The sequence below is a fragment of the Athene noctua genome, chromosome 1 (assembly GCF_965140245.1).
Source record: "Athene noctua chromosome 1, bAthNoc1.hap1.1, whole genome shotgun sequence".
Lineage (NCBI taxonomy): Eukaryota > Metazoa > Chordata > Aves > Strigiformes > Strigidae > Athene > Athene noctua.
The window spans coordinates 101,607,337-101,624,128 of NC_134037.1; the positions used below are offsets into that span (position 1 = coordinate 101,607,337).

At 40.5% G+C, this 16,792-nt stretch overlaps 1 protein-coding gene across 3 annotated transcripts; it reads left to right on the forward strand.

Moving 5' to 3' along the window:
• Nucleotides 1–588: 588 nt before the first annotated feature.
• Nucleotides 589–10,853, forward strand: COX7A2L (cytochrome c oxidase subunit 7A2 like). Of its 3 annotated transcripts, XM_074897116.1 has the most exons (4): nucleotides 589–721; nucleotides 8,993–9,127; nucleotides 9,685–9,693; nucleotides 10,007–10,853. In XM_074897116.1, exons 1-4 carry the CDS (start codon nucleotides 650–652, stop codon nucleotides 10,148–10,150), a joined length of 360 nt encoding a protein of 119 aa, XP_074753217.1. In that variant the 5' UTR covers nucleotides 589–649; the 3' UTR covers nucleotides 10,151–10,853. The 3 variants fall into 3 exon arrangements, with proteins under 3 accessions (XP_074753217.1, XP_074753216.1, XP_074753219.1); XM_074897115.1 differs by lacking the exon at nucleotides 9,685–9,693; XM_074897118.1 differs by lacking the exons at nucleotides 8,993–9,127; nucleotides 9,685–9,693.
• The last annotated feature ends 5,939 nt before the right edge of the window (nucleotides 10,854–16,792 follow it).

Genomic DNA, 16,792 nt, shown 5'->3' on the forward strand with positions numbered 1-16,792 from the left:
AGGCGCACAGGCCGCCCGCCCCTGGCTACCCCCGCGGCGGCCAGGAAGGGAAGAGCGGGCTGGGCCACCGTGGGGGAAGCACCACGCACACGAGCTCTGTCCCACCCGTGGGCGGCCGCCTCCCGCGCCCGCAGCATCGCGGCGCCTCAAAACCCGCCCGGGGCCCCGCCGCGGCGGCTCCACGCTGCCGGCCCGACCCCCGCTGGGGGCGGGGCCTCCCGCCCGCCTGCGCTGATTGGCTGACAGCAGCCCCACCCCTCCACACCACCTGCCGCCAGCCGGCATCCCGCTACCGGTGCCCTTCGGCGGGCAGTGGTGCGCATGCGCACCACAGCTCGGGCTGCTAGGGGGCTAAACTGTTGCCTGACTGAAAATTGCCCCCAGTCTCACTTTAAGAGCTGCAGGAATTACAGAGAGAGAGAGGCTCTCTCACAGATTTAGTAACGGTTCTTGGATTTCGCAGTTTTATTTTTTAATCCCGCTCCTTTGGCGGCTTTCCTACCACAGCGCTTTCAGGCGTTCGTGGCTGGGTTCAGCGGGCCGGCGGGCCCTTGCACATTAAAGCGTCGCAAAAAGCCGGCTGGGGTCCTTCCGCTTCAGGCGTCGCAGCCGGTGGGCCCTGGGAGCGCGCGTGCCGGTGGCCCCCGCCATGTATTACAAGTTCAACGGCTTCACGCAGAGGCTGGTCGGGGCAACGGCGTCCGCCGCCTACAACCCCCAGGTAACGGGGCCGCCGCTGCCGTCCTGGGCGCCCTCGCGGCGGTGACCTTTGCCGTCCTCGTGCGGCGCCACTCGCTTCCCCAGAGCCGCTGGAGGAGCCGGAGCCGGGCCCGGGACTCCGCCGGCGGCCAGAGCGTGGTGGCGGCGGGGTGGTGGGGGTTGGAGCTGGCGGGCCGCGCGAGTGTGTGCTCCCGGGCGGAGGGCGCTTGGCGGCTGCTCTGGTGTTTGCCTCGCCTGCCGGCACCGGCCTCGGGACCTGGCGGCGTTTATTTCGCTGGGGAGGGATCTTCGGCGCCCCCTCCCCCTCGCCGTGCGCCCCTAGGTGTACCGAGAGAACGTGCCCTGTGGCTCGACAAGACAGACGCTTCGTTCTGCGGTGCACCTCTTGATTCAGTTTTGGGATGTGCTGGGTGTTATAGCAAGAAATTTTCCCACTTTCAGCATGTAGGTCTGCGCCTGAGCTAGAACGGTGGCTGGTGGTGTTTTAAAATCGCAGCTGGCAAATCCAAACAGCACTGCAGCTGGTCCCCCTTCTTGTCTGTGCTGAAAAAAACACTAATTATTGAAAGTATTAAAACCCTTATTAGGGAGGACACAGATTTCTAGAAGTTTGTTTAAAGCAAAATGAAAAACAGCCTTTCCTCTCTATGTTGCTGATGTGTTTACTAAGGGTACACAGATTAAAGGTTGCATTAAGTAGGCATATATTTTCCACACTTTATAGTTACGGTACATGGTTAATTCTGTGGGAATGGAGGGGAGAACGAATCCTGATTACATCAGCCATTTCAAGACATTAAAGAGTTGCACAGTGGTGAAAAGAAATCACAGAACTTACTTGCTTTGATGTGCCTCAGCATAGTTTCCTAGGTAATGTGATTTTTGTCACAGGACAAATGCAGCATGGTTGCTATACCATCTTGCAAGTTTCCAAGTAAACTTTGAAAAACTTAAGTTCTTACAGTTTAGTAATTGAAAAAAAACAAAAAACCACCATACCAACCTGGAGGTTTAAGGATTAGAAGAATGATTTTTTTTAAAAAAAGTCAACCTTCCAAAGAACTGACTTCAGAGAGCAAACATATCTGTTATGACTTGAGGTTTTTAAGGAAAAAATAAGTGTATACACAGAAGTGAAATCAAAGTTATATTTTGGCTTTTTCCTGATAAACTCATTAATAAAATGTAACTGAAATTTACTACATCTTTATAGACTAATGTGTATTGTTGTGATACACAAGTAACTTCTTATTTCATTCTTTCTTAGTCTAAATCTGTTAGCAACCTACCTTACAGTTAAGCTTTCCTGGATAACTTTGACGATGCAAGTTTTACTTGGAAAATCCAGTTATCTTCAAGCAATAAAGTTGTATTAAGCTTCTGTAAAATCTCAAATTGTTTCAAGGGCCCCAGACCAGCTACAGAGCTCTTAATTTTGAAATTTTTTGAAGATGTTGTAGTTTAGATGGATAGGCAATTAGAAGGGTTAAGAGAACTGGATGATCAGGCTTAACGTAGTGGCTAATGGGTCATATCTGTAGGGGTGCTCATAACAAGTGGAATACTGCAGGACTTTATCAGTTACCTGGAGCAGGCAACAGAGTGCACTCTTCTAAAGTTTACAGAAGACATCAAGGCAGTGCCTCCAAAACATCTCAAGTAGAGCTGCCATTCAGAGGGACTTATCTAGAGTGAAGGGTGTGAGGAATACTGTGAATGTCCACGAGGAAAAAAGGCAAAGTTGTGAATGTGGGAAGGAAGAGCCAGTGGCAGAGATACAGGCTGGAAACTGACAGGCTGGTGGGAGCAGCTCTGTTGTAGACACTCTGTGGTACTGGCAGACAGCAGCATCCTGGGCTGTGTCACCGTGTGCACAGCCAGCAGATGAAGGAAAGTGATTATGTCCCTCTGCCCAGCACTCATTGGATCACATCTAGGTACTGCATCCCGTTATGGGCCCCCCAGTATGGGAATGTTCTTGAGCAACTGGAGAAAATTCACCAGAGGTCACCAAGATGGTCAGGGGATTGGAGCACTTGCCATGTGATGAGAAAATGGGGCTTGTTCTACCTGGAGAAGAGAAGAGAGAGGGGGGCAGGTGCAGACATAAGACCAGCCAGCCCACGCCTACAAGGAGGTTATCAAGATGATGGAGCCAGGCTCTGCATAATGGTGCATGGTGGGAGGGCAAAAGACAACAGGCATAAGCTGCAACAAGAGAGGTTCAAACTGGATATCAGGAAAGACATTCTCATGAGAACAGTCAGGCAGTGGAGCAAGTGCCTGGGGAAGTTGTGCAGTCTCGATCCTTGGAGGATTTCCAAGGCCTTTCAAGGCCAGACCAGACAAAACCCACAGCAACCCAGTGTCACCTCAGTTTGGACTAAAGAGTGCTAGAGAGTCCTTCCATCCTGATTTACTCTATGATCTTAAGTTAACATTGAGGTACTACTGACTCTCTGATAGGGCAATTTCTGTCTGAAGAAGATTTTTATCTTCTTTCCCCATCACTCTTTGGAAGGCTTCCTGGGTAGCTATTGGGGGCAGGGCTTCAGGGCACAGGGAAGACAGCAGAATAAATAATATGTTCTAGTCTAAAAGTAGGTCTGTTCATTAGAGTGTGTACGAGTATGTCCAACAGGCACCTCTGCTAGAAAACACTTGCCACTATTGCAGTGTTTGGGGCACTTCTTACCTCTTCTACAGTAAGATATATTCAGAGAATAAACATCAATGGACATTTCATTTATGTAGAGGAAAGCAAAGGCCAGGGTTACTGTTGGGGTGGGGCAAAAGGGCTTCAAGCCCAAGCAGTGAAGTACCTCCTCTCTGGAAGAGTATCACTTAGAACACTACATATTAGTCTCTAGGTCATTGCGACTATTTTTCTGCAAATGATGCATCCTTTTTTAGGATCGTAAGAGAAAAGCCCCAGCACAGAAATACAGAAAGCTCTGATAACTACCTGGAGCAAAGTTGTCCTAAAGACAACACTCTTGGCTTCTGGAGCCCAGATTGTGGAATATTGCTTACCTTTCTGTTCAGCAGCCTCCATTACATTATAACAATTATCCCATTTTAGGTACATCTTTATTTTTTAGGGATTTAAAAAACAGAAGCAAGATAAGAGGGGAATACAGAATTCTCTTATCCCACATTTTGTTATGTTAATGATTATTAGGCATGTATGAATATCATTGCACTAGATACAGAAAGACACGATAAATTCTGAATTCTTGACATAATCCAGATTAAAATGCTGTAGTGTCATATATCAAAACTGGTTCATAAAGAGTCTGTGCAAAACTAGCTTTACATAAATGTATCATTGCAGATAAAAAAAAAAAGTCTAGATGGATCTTACTTCTATCCTCTGCAAGGCAGGAAAGACAATGTCCAAGGAATAGAAATAATTTTCTTCTAGAACACTGTAGTTATTTCATTTTAGGTCATCATCAGGCATTGTATTTCATTTCAGTGTCATTACTGAAATGTTAAAACCTAATTTTTGAGGGAATATAGTTGAGAAGATGAGATTGAAATGCATCTGCTTGGATACACATAGGTTTTAGGAATATTGTCTCGCTTTATAAATGGGTTTTTTTTTCATATTGATGTATGTAGTTTTTTCATGTTTGGCTCACCATTCATATGGCTTAGTCCTCAACTGTGGTGTGCAAATGTGCTATGCAACAGAATAGCTTCATTTTAAAAAGTTACCTTCAGTCCCTTTCTACAGTGTTCTTAGTCCAGTAGAATTTTTTTTTTTACTCTATTCCCAGGTGACACATTCAGAAGCAGTCTGATAAAACTGTTTGCAATAAATAGAATTAATATATAATTATTACGTCTACATAAGTAGATATTAAGTCAGAAACAAAGTAAATTTTTTCCTGTTGATTTCGTTGCTGTATTTAACAAAACCATAGCTCTGCATGTAAAATGGTTTGGTTTTTATGCTTCTATTTATCTTGATGTTTCTGGAAAAATGAAGACATCCTGTGATTCAAATTCTGCTTGCTCAAATATACACTATAATAATTCATTCTGTTCTGTACTGTTACATTCTAATGGTTCCCTATGGAGTATTGTCCTGATACAGGTTTAAGCTTATTGTGGGTCTGCAAAATATCAGTCAAAATGTATTTCAGAAATTCTTTTGCTGACAGTAACGTAACTAACAGCTTATACTAACAAAAAACATCTCTTAGTTTGAAACCTGTCTTGTTCTTTCCATCTCAGTCTTAGCATTCTCAGAAGACTTAATTTTACATTTTAAAAAAGTTCCATAAAGTAGTATGAACAATTTCGCCTGTTTGACTAAATGGGAACTTTCTCAGCTAGTGGAGGTGAGGAGTCAAATAGGCTAAAAATTACTACTCATATTTAGGAGGATAATGAGTGCCATAGCCATTACAAATACAATAAAACTGTTAATTCAAGGAGTTGGCTTATGTTTAAAGTACAAACAGTGGGACCGGTTTCAAATGCCATCAGGTGGATGACTGTATGAACTTTTGGCTAGTTCAAGGCTGACCATGATCCTGCCCAGCCAAAACCAGGACAACCTGGTAGAAATTTAGTCATACTACTGTATCTTCACTTGATACAACTTACTTTGCTTGTAGCTATTTTAAACCCCCACAAATCACAGATCTCTTGATTTTAGCTGTTACAAATTGGAGTTTGTTGAGAGACTGTAATGGTTAACTTTTTATGCTGCAGATGATACTTAAAGTGTACAAAAACCAACTTTTACTTAAGTGTGTCATTCCAAGACAAAGCCTCAAGTGATCCTACTTAAAAGCATCTTTGGGTTAGTGGTAACAAATATATTTAACTTCATATAGCAAGGTATATTTACTGTGAAGGACCTGCTATTTAGCTTAGCAAGTTCATATAAGTTACTTCAATGCCTGTTCTGAAATAATAATTTTCCTTAACTTTCCTGTTTCCCCTTTTCATTTTGGTCCTTACCTCAGTTTTTACCACATTCTCATTCTCTGATCTGTTTGAGCAATCCCCCTAACATTTAAAAAAATTAAGCGTGGTGCTATTTCCATTAAATTGTGCTCCAAATCCTTAACTGTTTCATGCTCGGGAATTCATGCTAGCAAGGGATGTTTGTTTTAACTGAGCATGTTGGCCAACCGACAGATAGACTGGGTCCTAAAACCTTCAGACCTCTGACAGGAAAACAAACACACTTTACAGAGGGGTAGGTAGAGACTTTTGTTTGCTGTTTTGGATTAGCTACACGTCCTGACCTTTCATTGAGGACTTCAGCATTTCACAAAGTCATTGCTGTAGTGTGCTGATGAAATCAGCTGATGTTGACTCTTCTGCACAAGTACATGTGCTGTACTTTGTCCAGGAATTTGAACAAATTCTTGTTAACATGATTAGAAATGAAAAATTAACACCTTAATATCAGAAGATAAATTATCAATGTGAAACATTTTCCTATGAAGCACAGGTCAAACGTTTAGAGGCATTCATTCCTCAGTACTATCTTGAGTGTAGTAAGACTGATGCTGTTAAATAAGCCTGCAATTTTAGTCATGTTAAATGCAAGTGACGGTTAGGTCATTTAAGGTGTCTTAATGACTTGCATAAAAAATGATCTGTACTGAATTTCTTATGTGTGATACTGAGGATTTCTCTTCAGCCACATTAAGCTTAACCAGCAATTGGGTATGAGATAAGGGACTTGCCACTTTCTTTCAATAAACACAGACCAGTACCCAGCTGGAACAGCCATGCAGTTACGCTAATTTAGCTGAGCTTGGTTGGAGCTGACCACAAGGTTCACATTCATGGATGCAATTCAAGTTTATGTTGGGGTGAGAGACCCTGATTAATGCAGTGTCTGTGTTATGCAAACTGAGCTGTCTCTCTTCTGCAGCATGTGTTTTGTTGTACTCTTTCCTGAAACCAATGAACCATGTAAATGATTTTTATTTGAATTGCTATGCAATGTTCTTAACCAGCACCATGTTGCTTTGGAAGTCATTTCAATAGTACACTGATGATTATATGAGTTTTCTGATATGGTTTCATTTGATTTTGTTATGAAGTTAGTCACCTGAGTCAGGTTTGAATCTCCTGTTGCTCACAACAGGAGGGGATCTTACAAGTATCTGGACAGTAATGTATTTCTAAAGCCTGAAAAAGTATGCAATAACTTGCAGTTGTTAGCACGACTGATTTCACTATTCTAATATTAATCTGTAGTGTCTTGCATCCAGGTGGTATCCTGTAGAGGCAGGAGTTTTAGAAACCCCTACCATTTGTTACTAGTGCTAAGCACATTTTTAAGCCCCCTGTCCGTGAGTTTAGGAAAGATTAAAGAAGTATCTTTATCGTGGAATTGTTTGAAGTAGTTTGCAGCTTACTCCAGTTCTCAATATTTACAGGTTTTATACACTACAGACAGCTCATGAAATAAAGTAGATATGATGACAACAAGCATAAATTCCAATGATGTAGTAACTATTGAAGTGATCTCAAAGACTGCTCCTGAAAAAGTTAAGCTCTCAGGAAGGCAAAAGTGAGATTCAGAAGTGGAAGCCTAAAGCAAGACGAAAGGTGCACCTTGCTGCAATACTAACAATCAAGAAGGTGAGAAAAAGTCACCTGCACATGTGGTGATCTGTTCTGTAGTTTTTTCTGTCAAATCATTAACCTTTTAAAGACAAATCTAATAAAGTAGTTAGAGTTCTTATAGACAAAAATACGGGTCCAAAATTGCTTGCTTCAAGTATTTTTGACATAATTGGTACTTAGTCTTGAATATATATCCGGTAACTTCCCTGGGATAATAATAGTTTCTTAGATGCATCCTTCTTAGTGGTACGATCAGAACTGCCTAGTCTTAAATAATTCAGTACCTTCTGTGCAAGCTTGTTCAGTAGGAAGGCACTAGTTAGTTATTGAATGTGTCAGAGAATCCAGTTTTGGCTGCTGTCTTTCAAAACATAACCAAGAAGGTCACAAAGGGATTCTAATATTCATTCAGGCACTAGAAAAGTGGGAAGCTGGACCCATGTCTGGAGGATGGAGCCCTGATGATCATTCCACAGGCTATTTTGGGATGTTGAGAAATCTGGTCTTTCTGTTGAAGATGCCTGTTGCGGCAGAGAATTTAGAGCCTTTACGTATGGAAAAAACGCGTCTGGTCTATGGCAGGCGTAAGAGAAAAAAAGAGTGCTAGTCTGCTTCCAACTCCAAATACTGTTCAGGCAGTTCTCTTAAATACAAAATGTATCAACTAGTCCTTTGAACAGAAACTAGAATTTCAGTGCAGCCTTAACTTGACCCATAGAGAGCAATTGCTGATTCTGTTCGTAAAGAAAACCCATTACATGAACCTACTTGTACAATGCTTTTCATTTCTGTGGCGAGTGAGGGGGAAAAAAAATTACAGCTGTTTCAGGAGCCATAATGTGAAGTATCACTGCCATGTGTCCAGGCGTAACTGTTAAATCTAACTATAACAATAAAGGCAAGGAGGCCACCTCATGGTGGCTGTGACTTTGTGCACTAAATCTTATCCATACAACTGCATTATGTAGTTTCTGATTACGGCAAATGTAGAGTACAATCATTTGAACTGAAAGCAAATTAAGTTGTGCTGCTCATGGGGAGTCCGTTGAGGTGTGGAAAGTTGTGGCAGCATGTGAATTGTAGGGTGTAGTTACACCTGCATAAAATATCCACCATGTCAGGGCTTCTAGACGTGTCCTTGAGCACTACTTACTACTTTTGTATGAAACGAGTGGTCCTAACCCCCTTTTTTTTTTCCTCAAACTATACATCCAAGTTATTTAAGGCCCAGTTATTTATGGCTACTGCTTGCAGCCTTCAGGAGGAAGAATTCATTGAAATCTCCTCAGTCTGTTTGACCCAAGCATCAGGGATTCCCTGCTTCTAATCCTGCTACTCAAATAGAGCCCTAGATAGTCTGTGTGCAAAAAACAAGCAGCAATTTGAGCCAAGTACGTGCACAGAAAAACTTACGATTACTGTAAATTTATGTCATGAAGAAATCAGAAAAGATGCTTCTATTCTCCTTGCTAAGCTCTGACCCAGAGTTGTTGCTGAGAAGTGAGTGGGCCAAAAATGTGTCTAGCTCATTGTCACAGGTCTTTGTACCAGATAAATAGTCTTTGTAATGTATCCTTGTAATGACTGGCAGTGTGCCTGCCTAATGTGACAATTGGTACATTTGCAAGTGTTATGTACCTTGATATTTTAATCTTTATTTATGCAGGGACTCAAACCAATAGTTTCCACTGAATCTCCCGCTCTGATATTTGGGACAACAACTAAACTTGCATCAGATTTACCAGCAACTGATTCATTCTTGGGTAAAAACAAGGTGCCAGACCTACAGAAACTTTTTCAGGTAACAACAACTTTGAGAGTAACTTAAGAAAACTGGAGAGTAGGACATAAACTTTCCTTATTTTAATGTGGCTAACTAGTTTTGTTCTACAATACCAAAATTTTGTAAAGCCTAGTTAAGAAAGGTTCAAGTACAGTATAACTTGTACTATACTACAAGGTATATATGCCTTGTGTAGGAGATAAATACAGAAAGTGGAAAGTCTGGTAATATTGTCTGTCTCTTCACTGGCTTCAGATGATGTTTATTGTATTATCTGACTATTAGAAGCACTTTCTGTCTGGGAATCCAAGTGTATGCCTTAAAGCAGATCTGGAGGAGTGCAGTAGATCATTACTGTTTTGTGTATAATTTTAACATCACTGAAGCTGTTTATAATGCAGCATAAGAGCAGCACAGTAAAGTTTTCAAAGCCAGTTAGCTATGCAATTTCTAAGTGTACTAAGACTTTTCATAAAACAAATCAATTCAGCATTTTTTTTAAAAACATCAAGAATGTGCTTTATATGATGTTCCCTTTTCTCTCTTACATGCCACTTGCATTTGGAATGTGTCAGTCTGACTTGGTGAACAATTTTTTACACATATCTTTTCATGTTCTTTTGTTAGTGACACTTTTCCCATTCAGGTCCTCTTGAGAAATATTTCAAGATACATCCTTTCTGCCTTCACTTAACAGCTTTGGCTAATAAAATTAACTTGCCTTTGTATTTGTCTTGCTAAATGAAAAACACATAATACACTTGACTGTAGATAGCCTATTTGTCAGGAGGTTTCCCTCATGGAAGTCCCTTAACTTACATCAGATAGCTTGTTCCTTATGGCCTTAGTATGGATGTTAATTTCTTTTTTTGTTTTCTTTTTAAACTCTTCTCACAGAAAGCAGATGGACTGCCAGTACACCTGAAAAGAGGAGTTCCAGATAAGCTGCTTTATCGGACCACTATGGCTCTCACAATAGGGGGGACTATCTACTGTCTAGTAGCACTGTACATGGCCTCACAACCAAGAAGCCAAAAGTAAATGAACCACGACTCTTGGGACTCATCATATTTCTCTGAAGGACCTCCAGCATGTATCTCTCTGCACTTGCTTTAATTCTGTGATCCTAAAGGGTTCATTATTAGAACCATTTATTGGAGAAAATGTTTTTAAATTGGTTGCCTTACGTGTAATAGAAATCAATACAAACAGACTTAAAGACATCATTTTAACATATGGTTGTAGTTTTGCATTTGTTGTCTTGCAGGAGTGTATGAACAGTTGGAGAAAGATGAGCTTTTCCTTCCTTCCTTCCCTCCCTCAACTTTAACAATGTTAGAGATAGGACAAGACAAATACATTGTGGTCTATGCTCCACATTCCTTAGTGGGAAGATGCTGCTGGTATCCAAAACAGCAAAAGCAAATAATTATTATAACATACTGGGAACCTCTTTCTGTCAAACACAAGTCATTTTACATAAGCAGGTGGCAGTGGAACTTTTCCAAATGCTGCTGTATTATTAAATATTTGTACCTCTGGTGATAGAACAAAGGGCTTATCTCCTTGGAGCATTTAAAGTGGATTTATTCCATAATGTTAGTATTATGTATGTATACATTCAGCAGAGTGCACCAGTATTACAACATCAGTTATACCAGTTTTTGGACTTTATTTGTCAAACAGTCTTACTGTGCAATAAAGATAACCACATGAATAATAAAAGATGCAAGCGTTGACAGTTTCAGATGACTTTGGCTGGCCTGCTAGTGAAATAAACATATTGGTACTCTTTTGTTAAGTTCAACTTGTAGATCTCAAACCAAACAATTGATTCAGCTACCTTACTGTAATCTTTTTGAGATGGTAATCCTCTTAAAATTATCTCGGAACTCATTGGGTGTTTAACTATACTATTGGGTGAAGCAGGTCACTGTCATGGCTCAGCTGCATATTATTTTCAGTAGACACACACACATTTCCTTTGTGTGGGTGGGAGAGAGTGGCCAATAAAACCCTTTATTCATTCTCTTTTGCTTGTAATATCATAGCCTTGAACTGCAAGTTTCACACAAGTCTTCACAAAAAGCATCCTGTAATTTGGTAGATCCTCCTCTGTCTGTGACTCTCAGTCACCCAGGCTCTGGATAAACATGGATTCACTGGCCTCTGTAAAGACTCATCTCTCCCACAACTGTGCAGAAACCATGTTCCATGTAAATAAGGAAAACAGTTGATAAAGGAACCTAAAATTCCCATTTCTTCAATCTTTTAGTAAAAACATCCCGATTTTTTTTCCAGTTGAGTTACATCAAAGCCTCATTACTGTTCCATGGGAAAGAAAATAGCTGCTTGTACTGTGATCTCAGCTTTCAGTTAATGTTGGTATTTCAGGATGGGAGAGATTAAGTCACTGAAAAAGAAATTTCTAAGGACAACAAGACTCAAAGAATACAGAGAATAATTAAGTTCTCCAAGTATTGACAGCTATGTTGCCTCTACTGATAAAATATTTTATCCTCAGTAGCCTATGCTTGAAAGAAAAAAAAAGAGAGAAAGATAAAGCAGCATGGTAGGTTATTGTCTGTCTTCCCTGTATATCATATATTCAGCACTGCCTACAAGAATTTTCTAATAAAGGATACTGTGCACACAAACTTGACAGGTAGATTTTCACGAGGATGAGTTTTACTGGAGAATTTCTATGCTCATAAAGGGTTTGGGTTTTTTGGGTTTTGTTTGCTTTTTTTTTTAAAAAAAAACCAACTATTTTTAGAGCTCACATAGAGGATAACAACTTTCTGCTTGTTGCTAAGGCAGGTGTTGAGAAACTAACTAAACTGTTATCCCATAGCCCATTAACCAGTGGAAATACTCTTCCAAGTACTTATGGAAAGAATGACAACAGAGACTTGCTGCTCAGGTCCAGCTTTCTTAAAGGGAACTCAACTAGGAGATTGGGTTCATATATTGCCACAGAGGTTATGGTTGGAGCTATGGATATCAGAATTGTCTTCCTGTTGCCTTGGGTCTAGCTTTTTCCAGCTTGTTGTCAGCAGCTAAAAACACACATACTAAGGAGAAAACATCAAACTTCAAAAATAACCAGATACTAGATAATCCAGTAGGGTTTTTTTGTTTAGTTGTTTTGTGGGGTTTTTTCAGTGTTTGGATTTTGAAAAACTATTTTCACTTTGCGCTTCTCAAAGAAGCGAACCCAGTTGAAGCAGGATGAGAGCACTGCTTCAGCTTGTCAGATTGCATCCCTGGTTCATTTGGAGGTTAAAGAACAAAGAGGCATTGCTTGTCTGCAGCCACCGGGCAGGGCTCCAGACATGAGAGAAAGAGGAGACTGCACTTCTGTATTCCCACAGCAAAGTGCTCTGAAGAACAGGAAAGCTTGCAAGCTGTAACCAGAAGGTTAAGCTGTGGCAGCAAAATCTTGCCTCTTTTCTCAGTTTTGAGATCATCATAAAGAAATTAAAACATTGTAAATCCTTTTTTTTTTCTAGAAAAAAAAAAAAATCTCTGTTAAATATCTATTTAAAAGGTATTCCTGATGCCAGACTTCTATGAGAATTCAAGAGGGTTTAAGTGTTTTCAATTGTTGTTTGTGATAGAGACCTTCTCAAGCCTTAGAGATATTTTTTTGTGATAAAGAGATCTTAAGCCTTCAGGAACACCCTTACCTTTAAAAGGAGTAGTCTGTCCCTGGCCTCATGTTAAATACAGTCTTACGTTTGGAAAACCAGGAGTGAATTGCAAAGTCAAGGCTATTTCAGTATTTTAAGTTGCCATTCCCAGAAGTAATAATCTGACTTGGGTACTACAACTTCATTATATGTGTATTATGTTCTGCTTTATTTTAAAGACCCTCTCAGTTTTGCCTTAGAAATTATGAAACCTACCAGCACCGATAACTGAGAAAACAAAATGCATGTTTAAGTGATAGCTTATACTCTAGTGTTTTGGCTTGAATGCACAGTAGAGAATAAATTGTGATAAACTCTCATACCCCAGGGTGCTGGGTTTGGAAGGGGAGGAAGCTGAGATTACAATACTCAGGAACAAAATTATCTCATGGATAATCATCCATCCTCCATGGTATTATCTTATTGTTGAGAGACAGTGGTTTTCCTTCTTGAATGATCTCTCTGGCAACCTGAATTCAATAGTTATCTCTTTATAATGGTTTTTCAATAAGATCTCCCTCCTTACTTTTTGTGTGGGAGTAGCAGAATAAATGCACTTGAGAAGACATTGATAGTATGCATGTATGTCTTTCAGCTGCTTTAAAAATAGAAGTATGTTAAGGAGAGGATTCCTTCACAGTATTCCAGTATGACCATACTGTCTCAACAGGCCATAACATTTTAAATTGTCATAAGACTGATTATTTCAATACTAAGACATTAATTGATTGGTCTTCCCTTAAAGTAAAGCTTGTCAAATTAAAAGGCGCTGTAAGGAATAAAAGCAAGAGAAACTAAGAAAAAGGGAATCTAATCTTACAGACATCAGAAAGCTAAAAGAGTGTTTAAGAGCTGTATCCTCACACATACATGCATAGTACTTACTCCCTCTGTACCCTCCTTCCTCCAAGTTCAAGCCTTTCAAGAGGCTTCAGAAGAGTCACAGATCAGATTTTTCCACTCCTGTCACAAACAATTGCCCCTGCAGGTCTTAAATAAAGTGCTTTTTCACTAAGAGAAAAAAGCATATGTATTGGGTAAGTTACATGTAAAATCATGCTAAACTGTTCTAAAAAGGCAATCCACCTGCATTTTATGACACAGTATAGTAATTTTTTCCCTCTCCAGCCCTTAACTTTGCTGTAAAGTTTCACAGGAAGACAAAGTCAGATCTCTGTTTTAAAATGGGAAGTGGGTAGAGCTTGCCTGTAATCTAAGCATTAATTTTAGCAATAGGCATGAAAAACAACTTTTTAAATATTTTGTATATTCAGTACTAATTGCATCTTAGTTTATTAAAGCTTATTTATTTGAATCAATTCCAGTTAGCTGCAGTGCAAGTGATGCACAGATTGCTAGGAAGTAGAAGCACATTTGGTGTGAAAGGGAGTGCAAGCATGCCTGTGGATCAGGAAATAGGGTATATGCTAGCAGGTATCAGTATGGCATCTGCCTAGTACCAGATCTTATCTCCTGGTGCTTATATAATCCCAGACTGCTTTTGGTTATGGTACTAGACAGAAGGAACTATTTTATTTGTACATTATCTCAAGGTACAAGAACGTTAAATTCAAGGGCCTGTTCCCCTCCACACCTCAGTCTGTTGCAGGCAGCCTGTATGTGTCCTCTGGCTTTAAAGAGAGATGATATCATTCCATGCTAAAACATTTTTCTAATTACTTTGCCCAGCGGATCCAGTGTTGCAAAACTAGGGGGGTGGGAGGGAGGAGGAAATACTTTGCCTCACACTTTGTGTCAGCTGCACACCACCATCACTTTTCCCCCTTCCTCACTCCCACATTTTTATACTTAAAAGACCATGAAAAGTTTTCTAGTTTATGTTCCACAGCATTTTTAAAATATTCTGTGCCACAAAAGGAACGAAGCTCATTCTAAGTGCTTCGAGAAAACTTCTGAAATAGTCATATCAGAACATAAACATTTTTTGCATGTATTTTTTCTCTGCAAGTTGGAACAAGCCCTGGAAGTCTCCTTTGAGAAGTACGTGATCCTATCAACCCAGCAACTTGCATCCGCTCCAGGTACACAGGTGAACTTACTACAGTGGCAGGTCTTTGAAGAAGCTGTTCTACAGTTGTGCAAATATAGGGGCATCAAATGACTTACTGCTTCCAAGCACCCGACTGTATTCAAAAAAATACAGAAAATACCTCCTCCCTGCAACATTCTTACACTTCAAGCCATGTAACCTGGAATGTATATTGTACACATTTTTATATCTTACAATTCAGTCACGTTAATCTTGCTATTAATTGCTTTATCTGTTTATGGTGTGGTGGTGCTTCAAGCATCTTGATTTTGCTTTCCAATTTCATCACTGAGTCCTAATCTTGAGCACCCAAAATTAGAAATGTGGGCATTAATTATAACACATGTCAGTTACAAAACTTTCACTCAAGGCACTGAGCAGAGACAGCTAACAGCATCCATACTAGGGTTCAGTACAACCTGCCACCATAAACCAGATGTTCTCCCAAACACACAAAGCCATCCTTAGCATTTTGCATGGTTGTTCTTGTTACATGTAAGGAAAATGATCTGTGTAATCTTTAGTCACTTACCTATTTGCAAGAAAAGATTGAGCATTGTCTAAGCCACAATACTGTATAAGTGCAAATTGCATTTTCCCTTAAACTAAAACCGTAACAGCACTTCTTTGGAAGGAGGCAAGGAGAACATGTTTGGAGGATTAGAGAGGTCGTGTTAGTTCCACCAACATGATCCTGACTTGTAGCCAAGAGAGCAAAACCAATGAAAGGCAGCTTTTCGGGCATAAAGAGCAAGTGCTACTTGTTAAAGCTCATTCTTGCATAAGCCTAAGGAAAATGTATTAGTCTTCTAATTGGAACTGATAAAGCAACTCTGGTCATATGCAAACCAAACCCCACACTTCAGCATACTCATCATTAGCAGCATGACCCTGCAGAATTAACAGGGTCAAGACTTGGGGCTTTCATAAAACAGCAACAAAACCCTACATTGCAATAAAGCAAGCTGAAGTCAACACAGGTTCACCAAGATGTGGAGAAACCAAACAGCTTGTAGTGCTGTGCCCTTCTTACACTCTTCAGAAAAGCATACTTTAGAAACAGACTGAAAGAATGGTTTCTGGCAATCTCAGAGACTTCCTGGTTTCCCAGAAATTCCCCTGGAAGCCTTTCTAAAGCTCTATAACAGCTTTCCATGGCCTCTGAAGAATGGCTTCATAGACAAAGGTCTGAACTTTTGTTTAGACACGCTCCCAGCTATGCAGAGCCCGATGGATAATGCCCATCAGGTCAGTCTGCAGAGAAGCTGTGTATTTGATCCCTCTGTACTGCAGCTTGTAGAAAATGTAATCATAATACAACATCCAGGTGTGACAATTTTTAAAAAGTTGAATAATTCAGAGATCCAGGCTCTTCAAGAAATTTTTCATCTATGTGGGGCATATTTACTTTCACTGACCAACAGGCTGGGAGAAAAACCTATGATGTCAATCGGATTTCCTGGATTACACACTCAAATCCCATGTTCTGTATTTAAATTGTATGGGATAAACCAAACTGAGTAAAAATAGCAAAATCTGTCAATAGCAGTTTTAACTAGAGTCATCCCTTCTTCCTGGTTTGCTGCCCCTCCTTTCCAGGAGCAGATGTCAGTGCCTGTGCCCTTCCTGCTGCTTTTCCGGGAGCAGGAAGCAACAAGCAATCACGTACCTATGCACAGTATGATTTTTCTAGCTTCTAGAACAAGGGAGATAGGGTTGGCCATACAGTAACCGTCTTGTTTCCATGACACCCACTGCTTTCTCTGTGGATGCACCCAGCCATCTAGACTGCAGTTTTCTCTGAAACCATAGCACCTGGCATGCCTGCCTGGCCTAAGGAAGAGATCTCCATGAATACTCTGGCTGGTCAACAGCAGGTCCAGCTGCTCTGGCAGCAAGAGAAAAGGGAAGTGATATTTGCTGCCTCTGGAAAAAAAGCCA